We start from the raw sequence: 26,572 nt of genomic DNA, 5'->3' as shown, positions 1-26,572 counted from the left end.
TCTTCCCTGAAGCCATACTTCCCTAAAATCTCAATAAAAAAACTTAAAAGAGTAAGCTAATAGATATGGTACTACACTAAAACAACAATTGATCAAAAAGAAAACAAGAAAAAAATGTGATTAAAAGAACAAACTAAATAAAATATTAAAAACCTGAGTCAGAAATATTATGAGAATAACAGACAAGCAAACAACAAGCACAGAAAACACTGCAATTACATCATACAATATCAGTAAATGGAATCCTATAAACAAAATATACAAACCTCTATTTCACTACTCAACAACTACCATATGCATGCAACATTTGAACACATCAAATACAGTACTCTTCAGAAATTTCAAAACTTACTTGTTCAGCCCTTTCATCTTCATTTTGGCCAAACCAGAATACATGGATACCAGCTTCTCCAAACTTTTAGATCTGATCTTCACACCATATTTAGTTGAAGCATACCTACAAAGAAGAATCAGACAAACCTGTAAGATCCTAGAATTTATTAATATTATTCACTCAAGTCTAATTTAAACTGCATAAAAAAATTAAAGGAAAAACTTCAATTTAAAAAAATATTTAATTGTAGTACCTCACCTCTGAGAAGCTTCAAATCCATATTTGAGTGCATAGGCAGCAAGTTCTATTTTTGCTTGTTTTCGGCCATACAGTTTACTCTGTACTTGAAGTGGGATTTTCTTTATCTTGTAAGCTGGGGGTTTAACCTGAAATTTCAAAATATTCAGTATATAGAACACTAAGAACAAATAATAAAGAATATAGAATAATATTAAAGAAAAATCCTAACTAAAAACAGTGACCACTAACCATATCAAAAGCATGACAAGAAGACTGATTAGACCATGATAAAAAGAAATTGAAGAAAATCACAATTTGTCAAAAATTATATTTTTCCTAACTATACAAACCTGAAGTCCTTTTACAATAGGAGTCCCAGCCGACTGGGAGGTGAAGCTTCACTTTGCTTTAGGCCCAGGAAACAGAGTGAGGGGTGGCATGAGGTGGGACTATGTGTAAAGGACCTCTGGTTTGTATAGTTAGGAAAAATACAATTTTCGACAAATTGTGATTTGTTCCGATACATAATACAAACCATCGGTCCTTTAACAATAGGAAGACTCACTTATTGGTGGGTGGAATCTGAGTCTTATGAACAGACTGGTGTTTGTCCAACCTTGGTTCCCTCCCTGGTTGTAAGAACAGAGGGAGGGATCCTAGCCTCTGTCCAGCTGATCAGGGTGTGCAATGCAAGATCAGTGGTCAGACCTCTGGACCAAATTCATAAGAGGGAGGCAAGCGTGCCTCTTATGAATAGGAAGCAAGAACTAGTTCCTACTTCAAAAGCCATATATAAGATCATGGATTTGTCTCTTGTGGCATCCACTCCCCCCCTTGTTAGGGGAGTGGTGGATAACCACTCCCATCCCTCCTGAAAGGGATAGGACGGAGCTCAGTCGCGTAGCTTACCTGCATCTGCCTCCTGTCCAGCGTAGTGACGACCGTGGCCCTCTGCCCACAGGTAGAGGATAGAAAAGAGGAGGAAGAAACGCCAGTCACACTCTCTTTCACTCGTCCATTCATGCAGTCACACAAGGATGCGATGCTGTTCTGTCTGCTCGGGAGCTGAGTAAGCTACAGAACTTGTCGAGCAGCCACCACTGGTCCCAAGGAGAAGGTGTCCAAGGACCTGTGGGTGATATCTCGAAGATAGAAAGATGTGAAGGTGGTCTGGTTGGCCCAGACCCCAGCCTTCAGCACCTGTGCCACGGAGAAGTTCTTGCGGAACGCAAGGGTTGGACCAATACCTCTGACTTCGTGGGCTCTCGGACGAAGGGTACGGGTGTTGTCACTCCTATCCACAGCATACGCCCTCCTGATCACCTCACAAAGCCAGAAAGAGTGTTCTTGGACACCTCATTCTTGGTAACCCTGGTGCTAACAAAGAGGCGTTGACACTCAGGCCTGAGGTGCCAAGTTCTCTTCAGATAGCGCCGTAGCGCCCTCACAGGACAAAGCAGCATCTCATCCGCATCATCGTCGGTGAAGTCCTTCAGGGAGGGGATCGTGAATGACTCGAACCGGTCGTCAGGGACAGAAGGATTCTGCGACTTCGCTACAAAGTCCGGGATGAAATCGAGCGTCACAGATCCCCATTCCCTCGTATGCTTAACATCAAAGGTGTTACGGACTCTTAGATATCTCGGAGACAATGTTACGGCCTCTGAGGGAGGTCTGCTTCAGGTTCGATATAAAATAAAAAAAAAACTTATCAACACAAACAGTTGAAACTGGGGATATGAATATAGAAAGAAACACTAACACAACAAAGGTTTATTTACAAGCTTACTAACAAAGGTAAATGCAGAATGGTATCTTCTATATACATAAAAAGATAGAATCTTACACTGCATGAACTGGGGGAACAGTGCGGCAATTCAAATACTTGCTACTCGATTTGGCGGTTCGATGCGCTGGCTTCATAAATGTAGATCGGCGATTGCGGACGTCCTCTTGACTCCGTATTGCAGAAACTAATCTTCTTGTAAGGCAGGAATTCCCCAACACCTGTAACAGGACCTTTTCTTCTCTGAAGTCTGCTCGACGTCAAGATAACACGGTAGACCACACCTGAAGACGACTAGACCAATATCCAACCAACTCTCGAACAACTCTTCTTTTGATTGATACTTCGTCGGTTCCTTTTTCTCGTATCTCACGGAAGATCTCTGCTGCTGCTGATCTCTCACTGATAATCTGATCTGTGGCTCTCTGTGACTAACTGGTGATCTCTCTTTTACGATCTCTCTCTCTCTTCTACGATCACTCTCTCCAAAGTTCGTTCGTCGTATTTATACGGCACTCTGGGGGCGGAGCCTACGGCGAACGTCACAGACTCCCGAGGTTTCTAGACATTCTTAGATGAATCTAGACGAGGTATTGCATCAGAGAATCGCGGCGTTTCTCACGTAACATTGGCGCGTTTTTGCGCTCCACAACACTCCTGCTGATTCTAGAACCACCACGAAGATAGGCGCCTCCAACAAGGGCGCGAAAGCCTCCTTACTGCCGAACTTCTCGAAAATGCGTCCTCCTTTCCTTTATCTTTCTTTGCTATGAAGCAATTACCATCACAAAAGGAAAGACCATGAAGTTCCCCTACTCACTTTGCCAATGCCAGGGCCAGCAAGAAGAGGATCCTCCTCGGGAGAAGGAGGGCTGGGAGGAGGGCTGGTTACAGTCACTCCTTACAGAAGACATCGAAGGCAGAGTCTTTCCTCTCGGCTTCGACGAGGCCGTCATCTTAGCCACAGAGGAAGCGCTAGCCAAGCTCTTGGGCTTAGCCGCAGTGGATCGAGGCTGCCCAGCTGCCTTTGAGACTGCCTGGTGTACTAATCGGTCACTCTCCTCAGAGCGCCGTTGTTCCAGCGCAGCATCCACCATCTCTCTGGGGAAGAGAGCGGGGGAACTCCACACCGGTCCGTTGCATAGACCTAAAGCCACCTCACGTCCTGCCGACCTGATGACTCGAGTGAGGACTGCGTCCCTACGCCTCAGAACCAGGTTGGCCCACAGGTTGGCCATCTGGTGGGCCAGGTGGAAATCGCCATACCTCCAGACTGGCACAGTCTCCCGAAAGCCGGGTCTCCTTTGGGAGTGATCTTTCCCGAGGAGGTCGCGACCTTAGACACTGTGAGGGACCACAGGTCTAACCAGGAGACTGCTTGGAATGCTGCCATGGCAGTCGATTCCAACGCTAGTGCCCCTTGCTGGGAGAACCAGAGGTTCTCTGACAGCAGGTGTTGAAGAGACACCCCCGGAGTTAACCTAGCCAGCTCCGGATTAACCTGTTTCGGCGGCAGAGGGTCCTCCGAAGGCACGTAGAAGCGCCTCTGTCGTGGTGGTGGTGGTGGTGGTGATGGTGGGGGGGGGAAAGGAGCTTGTACCACCTGCTGGACCGAAGCAGTCCCTCCTGTCTGGAGACAAGAGAGTCGACTTGGCCCAGCACACTGTCGGCCAAGGCTGATAGAGGCAGACCCACCGTCGTCCTGGGTTCCTTCTTAGGACCCCAGAACGACTCCAGCCTAGACGTAGGTTCGGAAGGCGGGAGCGCTGACCCTTCCCCGAGGTCATTGTGCTGACAAATCAGCGCAATTACCTCTGCGAATGACCTCTGGATCTCGGGAGTGACCGTGTCCTGAGGAGATGGACCGTCAAGTCCATCCAAGGAGAACGCCTCCTGAGACCCTCCTCCTTCTACAGGAGGAACCACAACAGACCCCTCATGGTCTCCTCCAGCCACTCGAGCGTACGATCTGGTCGGTCCTAGGCCGTGTCAGGTTCGTAGGCCCTCGTGGAGCGAAAGCAAGAAGCGCACTCCTCGCAATCGCTCCTGATTGCCTTGCTCTTCCTGGTGCTGCCCAAGGAAGTTGAAGGGATCGGAGAGGAAGACCTGACGCTCCCTCCCTGCCCACCGGCATAACCGGCATGCTGGGAGGGCTGCAGGCGATCACCAACCCACGGTGACGATCGAGCTGCAGGCCTAGTCACACGGCTCCCCTGGGAACCTCTGGACCGAGAACCACGGCGACTATCCCGAGCGTCAGGAGAGCTGCTGCCAGTCCCCCTATCCGCCCAGTCCCAGTGGGAGCGGCAGTCAGGGGATTGGTAGAGTCCACTGTCGAGGTGGGAGCAAGGCCTGTCCTCATGGCGCGCCATGGTGCCTCCTGGCGACCTCTTCCTCGCCTCAACCCACGAACGGTCCGGCAGGACCGTCGCGTCAACCCTGGGGACCAGCAGATCGCCACAAGAGCGATCGCTGGCCTGGCGGGAGTCACCTGAGCGACCCCCACCAGTCTTCTGCTCTGTGCCTGGGTCCTGGTGGCGAGCTGGCTCGGCTGCCTGGATCTTGGCTGCATGGTCACCCGTGGGCGACTGTACACTCGGTACTTCTCACGAACGAGAGTCCGAGACAGATCCTGGTGCCGAGGCAGAACCTCTGGCGCCAGGCGAGGAGGTACCAGTGTTAGCCGGTATTCCTCTGGTCCCTGTCTTCTTCTTCCTTATGGAAGGAGAGACAGGCCCCGTTCCTGAAGGAATGGGAGGACCAGCAGAAGCCCCAACTGTCCCATCAGAGTGGGACGGACCCTTAGAGGTCTCTCAGCGAGACTTCTTGTGGGGGGAGGAGGCTGCCTTCTTCTTCCTTGGCTGTGGGGCCTTGGAAGTCGAAGGGGAAGAGGCGGCTGCAGACGACGACGAAGAAGACGACGACGACACCTTCCTCTTCTTCGTCAGCTTCCTCAGGACCACCGTCAGGTCCTCCATCCAGGACGGAGCTGGGGCAGTTGCCGAAGCAACAGGGCCCGGCTGCACCTGTCCGGAGGGACCTGCGGTGGGGGCAGCAACACCACAGGCAGGAACAACGATGGCAAGGACTGGCACAGAAACAGCAGGTACAGGCACAGGAGGCGGTACTGGAGCCAGCGACATCTTGGGTACTGGCGGCAGATCAAGCGGCGAGCTCTTGAGACACCGAAAATCAGGGGCTGGGGCGAGAGCGGCAAAACCAGGCAGCAGGGTGACGTCCCTCCTCTGCAGACCCAACAGCGGAGCCTGCACTGCAGCTGTTGGGGTCACCATGGTCACGTGCTGCGTATAGACCAGATGAGGAGGCGCAGCATACCCTGGCGTCGACACCGTCGTAGTCGTCAGCGTCTCCGGACCATGGGTTACCGGCCTGGAACCCTACGCAAGGTGGTAAAGCAGCCCCTGAACGCTCGGTGTCCCCTGGAGTCCCAGCACGCACCAGACCTGGCCGAGATCATCCCCCGCGGCAGGCTTACCTGAGGAAGGAATGGTCGGGTTAGTAGGAGGGGTTCCCCCTTGCCCGGGGGAGGACAGGTCCCACCCCGAGCGAACGGAAGACCCCGAGTACAACTGAACGTCGGGGTGTCTCGCTCCCTCCTCCACACTCGACTGATTGAGGGAGGAAAAGGAACAAGACACACCCCCCCGAAAGGGAAGGACCCATACGTGGGAGCTGCGACGGAGGGAGGAAAGATGCAGAAGTGTCCGTGACCAAAGGAGTAACTGGAGAGCCCTCTGATGACTCCTTGGCCGGTTTACACGCCTTCTTCCTCCCCTCGTAACGCTCCCACTGCCCCTCCGACCAATACATACAAATATCACAAGACTCGGTGTGAGAGCACTCACGCCCTCTACACCGAGTACAAAATTCATGAGGATCAACCTCAAATAGGGATCTGAAGGCCTCACACTTATGGCCCTCCACGCCAGGGCACAATCTGCAGATGACGGGGGGGGGGCAGGGGGTCTCTCCGGCTCGCAGGAATCCATATTCAATCACAACCACGAGCAATAAAAAAAAAAAAAAATTATACCAAGTACTCACATTATTTCCACTCAAGCACTCAGAATAAGAGAAAGTAAAGAAAATATGCTTCATGATAATGAAGTAAATCCTCAGCATACGACACAACCGGGCAGAGCAGCAAACAACACGTCTGACACGAACGGTGGCCGAAAGCAAAGTGAAGCTTCACCTCCCAGTTGGCTGGGACACCCGACTACCGGACAAGCAGTTAACTATTGAACCTCCTTGTTCAAAGCTTACGACCGGTTCCAGCTGCCGCTCATTACATTCCTATTGTTAAAGGACCGATGGTTTGTATTACGTATCGGAACAAATAAAACATCAAACATGAATGAAAATGAGTTATATTACTCAAACTGCCAATGCATGCTCAAGAAATTCTCATGGTATGCTAAAGTGATTCAGACAAGCAAAAGAATGAGGAATTCAGTTACTCCTTTTCAATGGACCTACTCTTGTTTTTTCAGTCTTCGAAACATCAAAAGATCGAAATCTGAGGGAAGTTGACAATACAAATATGTCTAACTATGGCTAATGGGTTACGCAAGAAAACACACTGATTACAATGATGATATACAAGCAGATTTCTTTCCTTTATGAACTAAAGCTGTAAGTGAATTTAGCTGAGCATGTGAAAATTGCTACCTAGGAATGCTTCAGCAAACACTAAGTAATATAAGAATTGCCTGTTCCAAGCAGACAACCAGGACTACGCTGTCCACATCTATTGTTCAAATAAATTTAAGAATACAAAACACACACTTACTTTTTGATGCGGTTGAGAATTTTTCTTCTTGTTAACTCTTGGACTAGCTCTTCTATCTTCCTTTGATTCACTATTTTCCCTATTTTTTTTACTTGGACTGGCAGAATGGTATGGTTTCAATTTCTTCTTTGCTTTTGATGGGCTTTCTGACTGATCAAAACCTAATCGCTTTTTAGCCTTCGCTGGACTGTCTTCAAAATTTTTCTTGTTCTGAGGTTTTGGCAACTTTTCTATATTCTGCTTACTTGTGGGTGTTAGAGGTTTTTCCTTACTCTGAGAACCTGGTTTAGGAAGCTTTTCTTGTATACACTGCTTACTCTTGGGTTTAGGGATATAGTTAGCTTCTGGACTTTTGCTAGTTTGACTTACTGCTACCTTCTCAGAAATGCTTTTACTGTTTTCTTCAAGTAATCTCTCCTCAAAACTTTCCTCACTATCATCTTCAAATTCATCTGATATACTACATACATCTTCATCAATATGGTTATTTATTCCTGACATGTTATGATTTTCCTTCCGAGAATTATCTGATTTGTCTTTGTGATTCACAGCCTTGCGAGTGCTATCAGTAGCTGGAAAATCCTTTTCAGAGGGTAGTGGGGTAGCAATAAAACTTCCCTGGCCACTATTATTGAGAAGGGTACCTCCATTTGGCCTGCTAGAGAAAAAAAAAAAACTCTTGCTAGGATAATCAATGTCACCTTGTTCATCACATATCAATATACATAAGGCTTATTTAAAGCAAAAAAGTCAAGTCAAGCTATGCTGCTTGATCTTTTGAGATTCTGATGATAGGAAACAACAAAAGCAAAAGTAAAAATGATCAGCTGAAATTAGCCAAGAATTTTCAACATATACCATCGGATATTTGCGGAAAACTTTTGGTTTACTTCAACTGATCATTTTGGCTCTTGTTTTTTCCAATTTCAAGCTTTTGAACATGCTACAAGAAATTACAAATAGTTTATCAAATATTAAAATATTCACATCCAGTATTATACCATGATCAATAAATACATGGCATGATCAATGTGACAATTTACAAGACAATGAGATAAATGTAACAATGTCTATAATGAGTGAGTTTAAATGCATCAGTTATGTATATGAGAAAACCAACTCAAAATACTGTACTTCAAAGATCCAACATATTGCAGACTTCAAAATCACTATTACATAGAGCTAACCCTACTATTTGTCAGGCTACCCACTAGAATCAGTGATATCAAAATGACAATGGGAGAACTATTAGAATCTTAGTCACTTGTTATATGTATCCATCTGAAGAAATACACAGGTACAGTGTACACCAAAACAATGTAAATACTATAGTAGTACGATGATTATTCAGTTTCACCTCATCCAGAACTCAACATTATCTAGAGAACTCCAGAACTCAACATTATCTAGAGGGTTCTCAGAACCCCAATAGTATATGTATATACGTATACATATATGTATACAGTGGTCCCCACGTATTCGCGGGGGATGCGAACCAGACCCCGCCGCGAATAGTTAGAATCCGCGAACGTTTGGAACCCCTATAAAAACACTAAAAACAGCCTATTTTGTTAGTTAAAACTTAAGAAAAACCACTAAAAAGTTTCATACTTGGTTTTTTAATAGTTTTATCACAAAAAGTGCGTTTTATGATGAAATTGATAACAAAAACCAGGAATTTGTGGATATTTCTCAGAAAAATACCGCGAATAATGCAGGGAAACGTTCCCGAGAGAAATCCGCGAATGTGTGAGTCCGCGAATCCGGAGAACGCGAATACGGGGGGTCCACTGTATATACTATATACAAAAACATATATATATATATTATATATATATATATTATATATATATATATATATATATATCATATACGTATATATAAATTCTCAAAATTTAAGACTGTTCAGATGGTTGGCAATGCTGCGTGAGTGTAAAGAAGCATTAGTAATGCTGCCTACACTTATAAACAGGCTGAGAAAGGGTTATTGTGAGGTTGGCATATCAGGGAAAGAATTTTTAGGGTTGGGAGAGAGAGAGAGAGAGAGAGATTGAGAGAGATAGAGAGATGAGAGAGAGGAGAGCGAGATAAGAGAGAGAGAGAGAGAGAGAGAGAGAGAGAGAGAGAGAGAGAGAAACTGGGCAGGATGGGTGTGAGAAGGGGCAGGCAGGCATTTGGCTTCTTGAGAGCTTTCACAATTGCTATTGGCTTAAAAGTACTGCGGGTATATGCTTTCCAAGATATAACATGAGGAATTTACCTTGAGTGAACTTACCTCTGAACAAAACCCATTCTGTATCATTCAGTATAGTGATATAATTTAACTACTACCTATTGCAATCAATATATTCTTTGATTTTAAAACACCAAATACTGAACAAACAGCAGAAAATGGCAATTTTTCCAAAATTGCATATTTTCCTAACTATACAAACCTGAGGTCCTTTACAATAGGAAGGTAACTAGCGGCAGCTGGAACAGTCGTAAGCTTCGAACAAGGGAGTTCGGTAGTTAACTGCTTGTCCGACAGTGGGTGCACCGTGCGACTGGGAGGTGAAGAATCACTTTTGCTTTAGGCCCAGGAAAAATGCAGAGTGAGGGATGGCATGAGGTGGGACTATGTGTAAAGGACCTCAGGTTTGTATCGTTAGGAAAAATGCAATTTTGGACAAATTGCCATTTGTTCCGATACGTAATACAAACCATCGGTCCTTTACAATAGGAAGACTCACTTCTTGGTGGGAGGAATCTGAGTCTTAAGAACAGACTGGTGTTCGCCCAACCTTGGATTCCCTCCCTGGTCGTAAGAGCAGAGGGAGGGATCCTAGCCTCTGCCCAATTGATCGGGGTATGTACCGCAGGATCAATGGTCAGACCTCTGGACCCAAGTAATAAGAGGGAGGCAAGCGTACCTCTTAAAACTAGCAAGCAAGAACTTGTTCCTATTGCAAGGGGCAATATAAAGTAATGGGTTTGTCTCTTGTTGGCTTCCACTTCTCCCCCCTTGTTGGGGGAAGTGGTAGATATTCGCTCCAATCCCTAATGAAAGGGATAGGATTGGGCTCGGTCAAGTAGCTTACCTGCATCTCATCCTGCTCCAGTGAAGTGACGACCGCGGCCCTCTGCCCACAGGTAGAGGGGGAGAAAAAGATGGGGAAGAGAAGCCAGTCACACTCTCATTCACTCATCCATTCATGCAATCACACCAGGATTCGATGCTGTTCTGTCCGCTCGGGTGCTGGGTAAGCTACACAATGTGTTGAGCAGCCGCCACGGGACCCAAGGAAAAAGTGTCCAAGGACCTGTGGGCAATATCCCGAAGGTAGAAGGAGGTGTAGGTGGTCTGGTTAGACCAGACCTCTGCCTTCAGGACCTGCGCCACGGAGAAGTTCTTGCGGAACGCAAGGGAAGGACTAATACCTCTGACTTCATGGGCTCTCAAACGAAGGGTACGGATGTCGTCGCTACCATCAGCTTCGTATGCCCTCCTGATTACCTCACATAGCCAGAAAGAAAGTGTGTTCTTGGATACTTCTTTCTTGGTCACCCCGGTGCTAAAGAAGAGGTGTCGACACTCAGGCCTGAGGTCCCGAGTTCTCTTCAGATAGTGCTGTAGCGCCCTCACAGGACAAAGCAGCATCTCATCCATATTGTTGTCGGTGAAATCCATTAGGGAGGGGATTGTGAAAGACTCGAACCGATCCCCATCCCCTGGTATGTTTTACGTGGAACGAAAGACCATAAGTTCCCCTACTCTCTTCGCCGATGCCAGGGCCAGCAAGAAGAGAGTCTTGAGGGTCAGATCCCTGTCTGACGACTCTCGGAGTGGCTCGAAGGGTCTTCGAGTCAGGCTCCTAAGGACAAGTCACATCCCACCCAGGGGCCTGAGTTCCCTGGGTGGGCAAGACCTTTCAAAGCTCCTCATAAGCAAGGAGATCTCGAACGAGTCCGAGATATCCACTCCCCTCAGTTTCAGGACCAGGGCCAGGGCGGCTCTATATCCTTTGACCGTGGGGGCGGAGAGGAGCTTGTCTCTGCGAAGAAAAACGAGGAAATTCGCTACCACAGAAAACGGCCCACTTTCTCTGGTGCACAGCTGCAGAGGACTGTCTGACATGTCCAGCCATCTCTGTTGCTGCTCTGCGAGAAAAGCCTCTCGCTCGCAAGAGATGGTGGATAACAGCCAACCGTGAAGATGTACCGAGACTGGACTGTCTGGTGGTACCGTTCTACGTGTGGCTGGACGAGAAGGTTGTGCCAAGGGGGAATCCCTCTCGGTGCTTCTGCAAGCAGAGCCAGCAGGTCCGGTTACCAAATGGCCCCCACCAGGATCATCCTGAGATTCGGGGTGGCCAGCACTCGGCTGATCACCTTGCGAATCAGGCAGAACGGGGGAAAGGCATAAGCGAAGAGGTTGTCCCACAGTTGTTGAAGAGCGTCCTCTGCAGCTGCCCATGGGTCTGGCACAGCTGAAAAGAAAACCTGAAGTTTCCTGTTGTGCTGGGTGGTGAACAGATCCACTACTGGACGCCCCCACAGGTCGAAGAGCCTTTCCGCCACGTCTGAGTGTAGGGACCATTCGGTCCCTATCACCTGATCCCAACGGCTGAGCTTGTCTGCTACTACATTCCTTCTGCCTGGAATGTAGCAGGCTGACAGCTCTACCAAGTGAGCCACAGCCGACTCGTGCACCTGCAGCATCAACTGGTGCTACGGGAGGGACACTAGGCCCCCCTGTTTGTTGACGTAAGCCACTATTGTGGTGTTGTCGCACATCAACACCACTGAGTGTCCCATCAAGCGGTCCTGGAACTCTTGGAGAGCGAGGAACAATGCCTTGAGCTCCAGGACATTGATGTGAAGGTGCTTGTCGTGATGGTCCCACACCCCTGCATCAGCAACTCCTCCAGGTGTGCGCCCCATCCCTCGGTGGACGCGTCTGAGAACAGTAACATCTCCGGGGGGGAGTGCGGAGAGGCACTCCTCTTAAGAGGTCGTCCAGCCACCAGGCTAGGTCCTGCCTTACCTCCTCCGTGAGGGACATGGGGAAGTACGGTGGGTCCTCTGCCTGTGACCAATTCTCCTTTAGTCTCCACTGAAGAGACCGCAGGTGAAGACACCCGTGAAGGACTAACTTCTCGAGTGACGACAGGCGGCCGATCACGACCTGCCACTGCTAAGCTGGCTGTTCCTGCCGAGACAGGAACCAGTCGGCTGCCTCCCTGAATCTGCTGATCAGCGAGTCTGCAGGTAAGACTCGCCCTGCTACCGTGTCGATCAGCATACCCAAGTACTTCATCCTCTGCTTGCGTTCGAGATCGGACTTCTCGAAGTTCACCACGATCCCCAGATTGTGGCAGAACTCGAGAAGTCGATCCCTGTCCCGTAGCAACTACGAGCGGGAGCTCGCCAGGACTAACCAGTCGCCGAGATACCTCAGAAGACATATCCCAGACGAGTGGGCCAAGCAGACACCAGCGTGAACACTCGCGTGAACACCTGTGGGGTGGTTGAGAGACCAAAGCAAAGTGCCCTGAATTAGTACACCGTCCCGTCGAGGATGGAGCGGAGGTACTTCCTGGAGGATTGATGGACGGGTATCTGGAAATACGCGTCCTTCAAATACACTGAAAGCATGAAATCGTTCTCCCTGATAGAGTCGAGCATGGAACGTGCTGTCTCCATCGTGAACCGAGACTGGCGAACGAATCGGTTCAGGGGAGAGAGATCTATCACCGGGTGCCAGCCCCCCGAAGACTTCTCCAACAGAAAAAGGCGGCTGTAGAAGCCCAGTGACCGATCCCTGACGATCTCCACAGCTCCCTTGCTCAGCATGGTCTTGACTTCCTATCGAAGAGCTACGTCCTTTGATGTTCCCGGAACGTAGGTCTGAAGATGGACCGGGTTGGAGGTGAGGGGTGGCCGAGATTTGAAGAGTAGTAGATATCCCTCCCGAAGGACGTCTACTATCCAGGTCTCCGCACCGTAGCGCTGCCATGTTGCCCAATGGCTCGCCAGGCACCCCCCCCAACTTCCAGCAGCAGGTGAGGGGGAACGCCGTCCCTAGCATTTCCCGCCTCTCTTCGACTTCTTCCCTGCCCCTCCTTGTGGAAAGGAGGGCTGGGAGGGGGGCTGATAGTGACCTCCCCTGGCAGAAGTCGAAGGCAGTGTCTTTCCTCGGGGCTTAGACGAGGCAACCGTCTTAGCAGCCGAGGAAGTGCTAACCAAGCTCTTGGGTTTGGCGGCAGTAGATGGAGGCTGCCCAGAAGCCTTCGATACTGCCTGGTGTACCAGACAGTCACTGTCATCAGTGCAACGTCTTTCCACCACAGCGTCCACCATCTCACCTGGGAAGAGAGAGGAGGAACTCCGCACTGGTTCGTTGCGAAGGCCCAATGCCGCCCCACGCCCAGCCGCCCTGGACACTCGGGTAAGGACTGCTTCCCTACGCCCAAGTACCAGGTTGGCCCACAGGTTTACCGTCTGGTGGGCGAGGGAGGAGATGGCCCTACCCCCAGACTGGCAAAGTCTCCCGAATGCCGGGTCACCTTCAGGAGTGCTATTCCCAGAGGAGGCCGCGACCTTGGAGACTGCCTGGAAAGCCGCCATGGCAGTGGATTCCAGGGCAAGTGCCTCCTGCTGCAAGAACAACAGGTTATCAGACAGGAGCTGCTGCAGAGACACCCCCGGAGTTAGCCTGGCTAGCTCCGGGTTAACCTGTTTGGGCGGCATCGGATCCTCGGTAGGCACTTAGAATTTCCTCTGTCACAGTAGAGGAGAGGGAAGTAGCTTAGACGACCTGCCAGACCTTAGCGAACCCTCTTGTCCGGAGACGAGCGAGTCCACCTAGCCCAGCACTGAGTCGGCCAGCTCTGATCGCGGCAGACCCACCGTCGCTCTGGATTCCTTCTTAGGCCCCCAAAACGACTCGAGCCGGGACGTGGGCTCAGAAGGTGGGAGCGGCGATCCTTCCCCGAGGTCGTTGTGATGACAAATCAGCACAATAACCTCTGCAAAATTCCTCTGGATCTCAAGAGTGACCACATCTTGAGGAGTAGGACTGTCAAGCCCCTCCAGCAAGAAAGAATCCCGAGACCCTCCTCCTTCACGAGGAGAAACAGCGACAGACCCTTCCCGGTCTCCTCCTGCCACTTGCACGTACGACCTGGTCGGTCCGAGGACCGTGCCTGGCTTGTAGGGCGCCGTGGCGGGACCGTGAGGAGCGCGCCCCTCACGATCACTCCTTGTCGCCTCGCCCTTCCCGGTGTAGCCCGAGGAAGTTGAAGGAACAGGAGAGGAAGACCTGACGCTCCCCCCTCGTTCACTGGCAGAACCGGTGGGCTTGGGGGGCTGCAGGCGATCACCAACCCGCGGTGACGATCGAGCTGCAGGCTCGATCGCGTCAGAGGAGCTGCTGCTGGCCCCCCTATCCGTCCGGTCCCAGTGGGAGCGACAGTTAGGGGACCTGCAGAGCCCACTGTCACGGTGGGACCAGTGCCTGTCCTCACAGCGCGTCGAATTGCTGGGACCAGACGAGGCTGGTTCCTGCGATCGAGGGGACCTCTTCCCAGCTTCAGCACGTGACCGGTCAGGGACCGGCACGTCAACCCTGGTAGCCAGCTAGTCGCTGCGAGAGCGATCGCTGGCCTGGTGAGAGTCACCTGAGCGGCTCTCGCCAGCCTTCCACTCCGTGCCTCGGTCCTGGCGCCGAGCGAACTCGGACGCCTGAGCCTTGGCTGCACAGTCGCCCGCAGGAGACCGTACACTCGGTACCTCTCGCAAACGAGAGGCCGAGCCGGAACCTGATGTAGCGGCAGAGCCCCTAGCACCAGGCGAGGAAGTACCGGTGTTAGCCGGTACCCCTCTGGTCCCTGTCTTCTTCATTGCGGAAGGAGAGACGGGCCCCACTCCCAAAGGAGCAGGAGGACCAGCGGAAGAAACCCCCGTCCCACCGGAGTGAGACGGGCCCTTAGAAGTTTCCAAGGGAGACTTCTTAGGGGGGAGGAGGCAGCCTTCTTCTTCGGCTTGGAAGCCTTGGAAGTCGAAGGGGAAGAGGTGGCAGCAGGCGGCGACGAAGACGACGATGACACCTTCCTCCTCTTCTTCTTCTTCTTCGTCAGCTCCCTCAGGACAGAAGTCAGGTCCTCCATCCAGGATGGAGCCGGGGCTGTTGCCGAAGCAAGAGGGCGCGGCTGCACCTGTCGGGAAGGACCTGCGACTGGGGCAGCAACACCACGGGCTGGAACGACGTTGGCAGGGGCAGGAACAGCAGGAACAGGAGCGGCAGGTACGGCAGGAGACGGGGCAGCAGCCAGCAACATCCTGGGTACCGGCGGCAGGTCCAGGGGCGAGCTCTTCGGCCATCGGAAGTCAGGGGCTGGCAGCGCGAAGAACCCGGGAGGGGGAGGCACGCCTCTCCTCGGCACAGCAGCGATCGGGGCCTGCACAGCGGCCGTAGGAGTCACTGTCATCACGTGCGGGGTGTAGACCAGGTGAGGAGGGGCGGCGTACCCTGGGGTCGAAACAGTGGTGGTAGTAGTGGTCACAACTCCATGGGTGACCTGAACAGCACCAGCCAGATGATAGAGCAGCCCCTGGATGCTCGGCGTGCCCTGGAGACCCAGCAACACCCACACCTGGCCAAGGTCATCGCCCACAGCATGAGCACCTGAGGAAGCAACAGTCAGGTGATTAGGTTTTCCCCCTAGCTTTCCCCCATGGGGGGGGGGCACCCCGAGCGAACAGGAAGACCCCAAACACAATTGAACGTCGGGGTATCTCACACCCTCCTCTATGCTCTACAGATCGGGCAAAGAAACGGACCGAGAAACAACCCCCCCCCCCCACAAGGGGAAAGCACCATACGGGAGCTTAGCCGGGGGCAGGAAGGAAGACGACGTGTCTGTAACCAAAGGAGTCGCTGGAGAGCTTTCCGACGACTCCTTGGCAGGCTTACGCTTCTTCCTCCTACCCTCATACAGCACCCACTGCACCTCCGACCAATTTATGCATACATTACAGGGCTCGGCCCGAGAGCATTCACGCCCCCAGCACCGAGCACAATACACATGAGGATCTACCTCGGGAAAAGAGCGAAAGACCCCACACTTACGGCCCTCCACACCAGGGCAAACTCTGCGGCTGATGGGGGGCGGGGGGACAGCTCCATTTCACGAGATTCCATAATAATATTGAAAGTAATAAGAAAGTCACACGTACTTACAATAATCTTTCACTACAATGACAAACCAAGTTGAAGATAAACACAACCAAAGCATACGACGATGAAGCGGGCAGAGCGATGACGAACACGTCCTCCACCAACACGACCTAGAGCAAAAGTGATTCTTCACCTCATGTTGCGCAGCGCGCGCACTGTCATCATGTGCGGGGTGTAGAAACCCTCTTACGCCGAAGGGGTATAATAAAAATCTCGTCTCCTGCATGCCGAGGCGGCCTTGGAGTGAGCGCCGAAGCTGAAAAAATATTTTTTTCAAAAAATTACAGCGCGCTTAGTTTTCAAGATTAAGACTTCATTTTTGGCTCCTTTTTTTGTCATTGCCTAAAGTTTAGTATGCAACCATCAGAAATGAAAAAAAATCTCATTATCATATATAAATAATGCGATATATGATGGCGTCAAAATAAATTTTCATATATAATTGTATTCAAATCGGGGTGTGAGCAAAACGGTTAAAGCTAACGAGTTTATTTTTTTCGTTGTATTGTAAACTAAATTGCGATCATTTTGGTATATAACACACTGTAAAATGATCAAAGCAACACAGAGAAAATACTATCACAAAATGATGCATGAATTCGTAACGAGCGGACGTAAAAAAAAGTTTTTTTCAAAAATTCACCATAAATCTAAATATTGTTCTAGAGACTTCCAATTTGTTTCAAAATTAAGATAAATGATTGAATATTACTACATATACTGTAAGATTTTTAGCTTACACTTGCAGTTTTTGACCATTTCGGATGAGGTAAAGTTGACCGAATGTAATTTTTTTTTTTAATTTTTTTATATGCAAATATTTCAAAAATGAGAAAAGCTGCAACCTTCAATTATTTTTTGTTGTATTCTACATGAAATTGCGCACATTTTCATATATAAAACTCTATGAAACGCCTAATATGAAAAGGAGCAAATATAACGATAATGCGACGTACGCATTTCGGAGATTTGCAGCGGAGAATCCGCGTGCTGAGGGAAGGAAAGTTTTTTTGTAAATTCACCATAAATCTAAATATTGTGCCAGAGACTTCGAATTTGTTTCAAAATGAAGATAAATGACTGATTATTACTAGACTGTAAGAGTTTTAGCTTACAATTGCATTTTTCGACTATCTCGGTACGGTCAAAGTTGACCGAACGTGGTTTTTTTTTTATTCATCGTGATTTATATGCAAATATTTCGAAAATGAGAAAAGCTACAACCTTCAATTATTTTTGGTTGTATTCTACATGAAATTGCGCATATTTTCATATATAAAACTTATGTAACGGCTAATTTAAAATGGTGTAAACATTACGACAATCGCACGAAAAAGTTTCTGATTTTTTCGGAAGTTACCACGCGGACATAAGGAAAATACCAAATTTGTAACTAATTTGTATTTTTCATAACTAACAAACCTGAGGTCTTAACAGTTAAAGGCCCACCTCGAACCACCCCTCTAGCAGTCTAAACTGGGTTAGAAATATAACTGGTGGGTCACAGGTAGCCGTGGGCATTCTGGGTATACATGCCCCGTGACCTGGTATAGATGCCATTAGTCCCTGGATCTGACAAGTGTAATTTTAATTCTACCGGTTTCCAGCTTGGCGCTAGTAAATCCTAATGTTAAGACCTCAGGTTTGTTAGTTATGAAAAATACAAATTAGTTACAAATTTGGTATTTGTTCATACACGAAACAAACCTTCGGTCTTAACATTAGGATAGACTTACTATTGGAGGGAGGTAAGTCTCTACAACTGACTGGGAGTTTGCCACCTTATCCATTTCCGAATATATAGGGAAATTCTAAGAGAATGGACAATGAACCTAGGACCAAAGATATAAGCGGATCTATTGGTTTTCTCCCACTGGGTGTAGATACCATTCTACTGTTTACTCTTGTCCCTTGCAACTGGATCCACCTTCACCCCTCTTTTCCCTATTATCCAGAGGGGTGTGTTGCTACTGAAAAGTATATCATCACCTAAGATAGCTTCACAGTATGGCTGACCACCTCACCTGCATCTAGTCCGTTCCAGCACATGACGGTACTCTCCTTCATATTGCCCATAGTTAAAGGAGTAGGAAGAAAGTAGTAAAGAAAAAAGACCAGTCATCCCATTCATTCTACTTTCATACCATCATCTTAGACTAGACGCAAACTGACCCGCCAGGGGCACTGGATGAACTATATCACTTGTGGCCGCCACCACTGGACCCAAGGAAAAGGTGTCCAAGGATCTATGGGCAACATCTTTCAAATAAAATGAGGTGAAAGTTGTTTGGCGTTTCCACACACCAGCTTTCAGAATTTTATCCACAGACATGTTCTTCTTAAATGCCAGGGAAGCACTCACACCCCCCTGATGTCATGAGCTCTAGCTCCCACCTGGCTATCTGACCCTCTGTCTTCTGCCATATAAGCATCTCTGATCGTCTCCCTTAGCCAAAACGATATTGTATTCCTGGACACTTCCTTCTTGTTCCGTCCTGTACTTACGAACAACCTCTGGCACCCCGGCCTGAGGTGCCTTGTTCTCTTTAGTACTCCCTTAGTGCCCTGACGGGGCACAGGAGCATCTCAGCTTTGTCGTTGTCTACAAAGTCTGCCAAGGAAGGTATGGTAAAGGAGTCGAATCTGCCGTCTACTATTGTTGGATTTTGGGTCTTGGCCACGAATTCTGGGACAAACTCAAATACCATTGATCTCCAACCTCTCGAGTGCTTTATGAGATATGACAGGCCATGTAGCTCCCCACCCTTTTGGTTGAAGCCAGGGCCAATAAGAGACTGCTTCTTCAGGGTCAGGCTCCTATCCGTGGACTGCCTTAGTGGTTCGTAGGGGGTTTTGTCAGACTACTCAGTACCGTTGGTCAGATCCCAATCTGGGGCTTTTAAAAAAGCTCCTTTGGTGGGCATGACTGTTCAAGCTCCTCATCAGCATGGCCAACTCCCATGAAGACGATATGTCCACTCCTTTCATTCGTAAGACTGAGGCTAGAGCCGCCCTGTACCCCTTCACTGCAGATACAGACATATGTTTTTCTGTTCTGAGATATATCAGAAAGTCTGCTAACTGCTGAATAGTGGTACCGAGTGGAGACAAGTTCCCTCTACGACACCAATCACAGTATGCTGACCACTTTCCTTGGTATACTGTCGCAGATGATTTTCTGATATTACCTGCCATCTGAGTTGCTGCTTTCTGCAAAACCCTCGCCGCTCGGAGGAGATACTTGACAGTCTCCACCCGTGAAGCGATAGGGACTTCACCGACTGGTGGTACCTCTCCACGTGCGGCTGACACAGAAGGTGCTCCATGGAGGTAACTCTCTTGGCACATCTACTAGGAGTTCCAGTAGGTCTGGAAACCATCTGCTTTCGGCCATAACGGGGCTACCAGGGTCATCTTGAGGTTCTGAGACCACATTACCCTGTTCAAACCTGCGGATGTAGACAAAATGGAGGAAATGGTACACGTCTAGATTGTCCCAGGGGTGTTGTAGCGCATCTTCTGCTACTGCCTCTGCGTCTGGGACTACTGAACAATACACTTCCAACTTTCTTGTTGTACCTGGTTGCGAATAGGTCTATGATCGGTCCTTCCCACAACATGAGCATCCTGTCCACTACCTGTTGGTGCAGGGACCACTCCGTTCCCAGAATCTGATCCCTGCGGCTCAACTTGTCAGCCACTATGTTTCTTTTTCCCGGAATATACCTGGCCTTGATGTCTACCAGTTCTCTATAGCCCACTGGTGAAGTTGAACTGTCATCACATGTAACTGCCGAGAAACTAGGCCTCCTTGCTTGTTTATATAAGCTACTACTGTGGTGTGTCTGACATCAATACCACTGAGTGGTCCCTTTAACTCTCTCCCTGAATTCCTGTAGAGCCAGAAAAGCTGCTTTCAACTCCAGCACGTTTATATGGAGTTCTCTGTCCTTGCAACTCCATTTTGCTGACACCATCAACTCCTCCATATGGGCTCCCCAGCCTTCTAGTGACGCATCCGAGAACAGCAAGAGGTCTGGGGAGGATTGTTGAAGGGGGACACCCACTGTCAGATTGTCGTCGTTCACCCACCACAGCAAGTCTTTCCTCACTTCTGCCGACAAGGGAATTTGCTCGTACGGGTGATCTACTGTGGTTGACCAAAACTCCTTCATCCTCCATTGTAGGGACCGAAGGGTGTAGCCTTCCTTGTGGTACTAGCTTCTCCAGGGAGGTTAGGATTCCCAGCACCACCTGCCACTGTCCTTGCTGGCTGTGTCTGTTTTCCCAGAAAGGCATCACCACTTGCTTGTATTTCTCTACTCTTTGGTCTGTCGGGAATATTTGGTCTTGTGTTGTGTCTATCACCATTCCCAGATATTCCAAACGTTGACTTGGATCCAACTGCGACTTCTCCTGATTCACCACAATACCTAGGCTGTGACAAAGCTGCAGGAGGCCGCCCTGTCCCTGAGTAATTTCTCCCTGGACTTTGCTATCACCAGCCAATCGTCCAGATATCTTATTAGGCCATGATCCCTGAGCATGCGCCCACACCGACACGATGGTGAACACTCTTGTAAAAAACTTGAGGAGACGTTGTCAATCCGAACCACAGGACCTTGAATTCGAAAGCTTTCCCTTGCAAGACTGAAGCGGAGAAATTTCCTTGAGACCGATGGACTGGTATCTGAAAGTATGCGTCCTTTAGATCGACTGTCAGCATAAAGTCTACGATTCTGACTGCTTGTAGAACCGTTTTTGGAGTTTCCATCTTGAAACTGGTTTTCTTTATAAACAGATTCAGCGTTGACAGGTCTATTACTGTCCTCCACTCCCCGTTGGCTTTGGGTACCAGAAAATCCTGCTGTAGAAGCCTTTTGCCAGACTGCATACTTGTTGCACAGCTCCTTTTTCCATCATCTTCTTCACTTCGTCCTGCGAATAATAGTTGCCTTCTGCGATTTTGTGGGCATAACGTGACGTGGGGTAATGGTTGATCTGTCAGGGGCGGGGTTACCTCGAACGGGATCAAATACCCGATCCTGAGAACATCCACCACCCACTGCTCTGCCCCTAGTTCCTGCCACACCTTCCAGTGATTTGCCAGGCACCCCCCACTGGTGTGGCCGAGTGATGGGAGGGCGCCCATCCTATCTTCTTGAGCCTCTCCCTCTTCCCCTATTGCCCCTTCCTCTGTTGTTTCTATTGTGAAAGGGCCGATGAGTTATCCTCTTTGGGGAAGAGGGTCTTGTGACTCTATTAGGGATGCTATGTCTCACTGTCTTCTTTCGAGACATCTGCTGTTGTCTTCCCTCCAAAGAAGTAGTTTGAACTGTTAGACGTTTTCCTAACTGCCTGTGCACCAACCTATCGTTAGTGTCCATCCTTCTTCTATCTATCGCCTCTTCCAGTATGACCTCTGGCAACAGCAGTTGCGATTCCAAGATATCCCCATTCCTCATTGCTAACAGGGATCCAAATCCACATTGCGGCTTAGTCTAGCCAATGCTGCATCTCTCCTCATTAGCAGGATATTTGCCCAAACATTGGCACTTACGTTTGTCAGGTACGCAATCGCCTTGGGACCCTGACTGTAGTAATCTAATGAACAATGGTTCATCCACTACTTTCCTTGTTGCTACCGAGGATGCAATCTTCGCCACTGCTGTTGACCAAAGGTCTAACCAAGAAGCAGCCTGAAAGACAGAAGAAGCTGTTGCTTCTAACGTAGCAGCCTCTTGGTACGTCACTGAAGGGCACTCCATTTTAACCTGATCCAAGGTTAATCCAGGCCTTAACCTTACAACATTAGGGTTCATTTGTCTAGACAGCAAAGGGACCTTCGGTGTCGTATAATATTTCCTTTGCTTTATCATTGGAGGGGGAATAAATTTAAATGATCTATTAGATCTTAAGGAATTATCCCTCCCTGCAATCTTTGCGTTTACGTGTTGCAAGACCGATTCCGCATGACTCGAACAAGGCAATTCATACGACACCTTGGTATCCCTCTTTAGTCCCAAATGCCATGTCAATTCCAGGAGGAAGCATACTGGCCGGTGTTTCTGTCTTCTCCGAAAGGTTATTGAATTGACGAATCAAATCAATCACCTCTGCATACGAGGCCAGAAACTCTTGGTTTTCTCCTTCCTCCGGTTCTAGTGTATGTCCATTCTCCGTCACGAGGGATGTTGTCTCGCCTCTATCTTCTGACAGACGGCCCGGAATTCCACGATCCTGCCCCTACGGCCGCGGTCTCTTTGATCTTTGCTGGCCGCTGTTGGCTCGATCCCGGATAGTCAGCCAGGAACGAGAACGTCTTCACTCTTTCTCTGCTCATGGATTTAGAGCGAGAATCTCGTCTAGATCTCCAAGATGAAGGCTCCCTTAAGACAGAGATAAGTTCGTCTCTATTAGTATTGGCATAGTTTTCGAGCGTCGGCGAGCCCGGCCTCGACCTTCTATCCAGACGGACACTGCCTTCCACGAACGTATCCGCTGAGGTTGCCAACTCTCTATTTTTCGTACTTTAATAGGAGCCTTATCGTCCTTCGTACGTATTTTGAACGGCCTTACGGGCGAAACTGGGACCTGCATTCCATCCTCTGCTGCACCTTTCGCCGCCAACATCTATTTTACCAGAGGTATCGCAGTTTTGCGATCCGAACTGGCAACTCCGCCTCGGCCGCTAGCCCGCCGGCTGTCACCTCTCTCGCTTGTTCGGATTCTTGCGAACGGCTTCGTCTGCCAACCTTATGCTTAATAGCCACTGACTTCCCGACCTTCCTGCTGACTTGGAAATGAGAGTCTTGGTCCGAAGATGAGGAAGAATTGATTCTTCTCCTCTTAGCCCGAGGATCCGCCAGGAACTCCCGAATCCTCCTCCAACGCTTGACTGGCGCTCGCCGTGACGTTATCGGACTTAGCGATGACGCCGAACTAGAGGAAGAAGACGAAGAAGGCGAATCACACTTTTTCTTTTTGTCTCTCTTATTTCTTCTCTTCTCTATATCCTGTAATTTCTGCATTACAGTTTGCATTGACGGGTCAGAAGGCATATTAGCGTCTGGGTGCAGCGAAAAAGCCGAGAATCGGTCTGTGACGTCATCACGCCTGCCATATCGGAGTGTGACGTATGTTGTGACGTCATCCCTCTCGTAGAGAGAGACTGAGAGGTTTCTGCTGGCAACCGCACGTTTGCTGCCAAACTACCTCCCACGTTCTGCATCGCTGTAAACACTGAGTGGGATGGTGAAGCCGCGGCATTAATTCCCATAAATTGCAAGCCCGGGGGTGGGATGAGGAACATTCAGCGCTGCCGGACCCTGCTGGAACCGTGACGTCATATAATGCGCAAGCAGACCATCCAAGGTTGGTACGCCTGGTAGGCCTAGCGCTGACCACATACCATCTAACCTATGCGCTTGAGTAGCAGAAGCCTGGAACAAAGATGGCGGATCTCCCCCTCTACTTGCTGGGAACAAAGGAGAGTGCATATTATTCATAAGATTACCCAAGGCCCCTCCTGACGTTTCCGATACAGAACCGCTATGGAGAAACCAAGAAGGGGTATGAGACAAATCAAAAGCAGGTGGAGAAACATATGGAGCAGCCTGGTTATTGCCGATACAAAAGAAGCCCGGTAAGGTTTTGGTCATCCAAAGATGGCGTCACCCCACCCCCTTTCCTTTTGTTATTGCTTTTCCCATAGAACTTCTTCCACTGTTCCACCGACCAACCGCGACAAACAGAACACGGACTAGTAACCGTACATACGTTTTCCCCTGCACCTACTACACGTTGGATGAGGATCCGTCGACACCGAAGTTAGGAACCTAGAACATGGAAAGCCACTGACTCCTGGGCATTTCCTTTGTCTCCTCTTCGAAACGGTAGACGATCCCGATGTTGAGGCAAAATTCTCCATCATACCACGTATACACTCTTACCACACACTGATCACACTTGGAGAAAGAAAAGGAATGAAAAATAAAAAATGAAATGGATAAAGAACGGGCAAACTGAAAAACCGGCTTTAAATCAGATAGACAGTAACACGTCTTATCTTAAAGGCGGTAGGAAAATAACTGGTGGGTCCCCACCGGGTAAGCCATGGGCATTCTGGGTATACATGCCCCGTGACCTGGTATAGATGCCATTAGTCCCTGGATCTCACAAGTGTAATTTTAATTCTACCGGTTTCCAGCTTGGCGCTAGTAAATCCTAATGTTAAGACCGGTTTGTTTCGTGTATGAACAAATGTTTTTTTTTTTTTCATAAATTCACCATAAATCAAAATATTGTGCTGGAGACTTCCAATTTGTTGCAAAATGAAGGTAAATGATTGAATATTACTAGACTGTAAGAGTTTTAGCTTACAATTGCGGTCAAAGTTGACCGAAGGTTGAAATTTTGGCACTTATCATTATTTATATAAAAATATTTCAAAACTGATAAAAGCTACAACCATGGGTTGTTTTTAGTTGTATTGTGCATGAAATTGCGCACATTTCCATATTTAAAACTTTATGTAACGGCTAATTTAAAATGGTGCAAACATTACGACAATCGCGCAAAAAAATTTATCAGAAGAGTTACCGCGTGGACGTAAGGAAAAAGTTTTTTCATAAATTCACCATAAATCAAAATATTGTGCTAGAGACGTCCAATTTGTTGCAAAACGAAGGTAAATAATTGAATATTACTAGAATATAAGAGTTTTAGCTTACAATTGCGTTTTTCGACCATTTCGGTAGAGTCAAAGTTGACCGAGGTTGAAATTTTGGCACTTATCGTTATTTATATGACAATATTTCAAAACTGATAAAAGCTACAATCATGAGTATTTTTTTGTTGTATTCTACATAAAATTGCGCACATTTTCATATATAATACTCCATGTAACGGCTAATTTAAAATGGTGCAAAAATTATGTCAAAGTGACAAAATAATTTCTGAGATGTGTCACTGATACTTTTTAGTACGATAAGAAAAAAAATTTGCGCTTGCGCGCCTGCATAAAAAACCGATTGTAAACAAAATAACGCCTTGATCCGTGAGCTCCCAGCATCCCCCAAGGCGCGTGATTCAAAAGTTTACAGCTGGTAGGCTATAAGTATTTTTCTGCGAATTTAAAAAAAAATTTTTATGTTGACGTTTAATACGTCTAATCGGCACCCGGGAGACAATTTATGTCGACGTTTAATACGTCCAATCGGCGTAAGAGGGTTAACTACCGAACTCCCTTGTTCGAAGCTTACGACCGTTCCAGCTGCCGCTAGTTACCTTCCTATTGTAAAGGACCAATGGTTTGTATTACGTATCGGAACAATTTAAGTTCTATACCATGGAAAACCAATATACAGGACTGTAAAATCAAATAAACATACCAAACCAAATCCTGGTTCCTAACATCTTAAGACCTAAAACAGAATACAGTGTTCCCCCCATATTCGCGGGAGATGTGTACCAGACACCCACACGAATAGCTCTAACCCGCGAATAGTTAGAACTCCCCTCTAAAAATACCTATATCTGCCTATCTTGAAAGTTCAAATACCAAATGTCTACTTAAAGTATTATCCTACATCAAATATACCATTGAATTGGTATTATTAATATCATTTTAAAGTTATCTTAAATATTTTACCATTAGAAATATATAAACAGCCAATAGCAGAGAGAGAGAGAGAGAGAATAACTCCTTACGATTTCAATAGATTGAAAGGAACGTCTGTAGGCAACACTTTTTTTTCCCCTCCCATAAATACATATATTTCTCCAGAGAAGAGAGAAAGAGAGGACTGTAAAATTATGTTTGTCTGTCTATCAATTCTTTTGCTGAGAGCGAGAGAGATAAAAGAAGGAAGAAATAGAAACACCAAATGTATACCTTATGTAACATCCTGCATCAAATTTACCTTAAATTATTATCATATTACTGTATTAATCTTAGAGATTGTATTAATATAATTTCAAAGTAATCCTAAACATTAGTACCCTTAAACGTATATACATACTTACATACATACTTATAACACTTGCAGCCAAGAGAGAAAGAGTTACCACTAAAACAAGTATCTTGTGGAGAGAGAGAGAGAGAGAGAGAGAGAGAGAGAGAGAGAGAGGAGAGAGAGAGAGAGAGAGAGAGAGAGAGAGAGAGAGAGAGTTGTCCTT

At 48.1% G+C, this 26,572-nt stretch overlaps 1 protein-coding gene across 1 annotated transcript in view; it reads right to left on the bottom strand.

Annotated features, from left to right (window-relative positions):
• The window catches only part of LOC135214901 (protein jim lovell-like), a gene marked incomplete in the record, with an annotated part of 123,043 nt that overhangs the window by 51,560 nt on the left and 44,911 nt on the right, over window positions 1–26,572 (bottom strand). Inside the window, 3 exon segments of the mRNA XM_064249354.1 lie at window positions 353–457; window positions 593–720; window positions 7,174–7,831. Coding sequence (XP_064105424.1) covers window positions 353–457; window positions 593–720; window positions 7,174–7,831 — 891 coding nt within the window.

The sequence above is a fragment of the Macrobrachium nipponense genome, chromosome 46 (genome assembly GCF_015104395.2).
Source record: "Macrobrachium nipponense isolate FS-2020 chromosome 46, ASM1510439v2, whole genome shotgun sequence".
Taxonomy (NCBI): Eukaryota; Metazoa; Arthropoda; class Malacostraca; order Decapoda; family Palaemonidae; genus Macrobrachium; species Macrobrachium nipponense.
The sequence above is the reverse complement of the archived record's forward strand: the minus strand, read 5'-3'. Positions and strand labels throughout refer to the sequence as shown.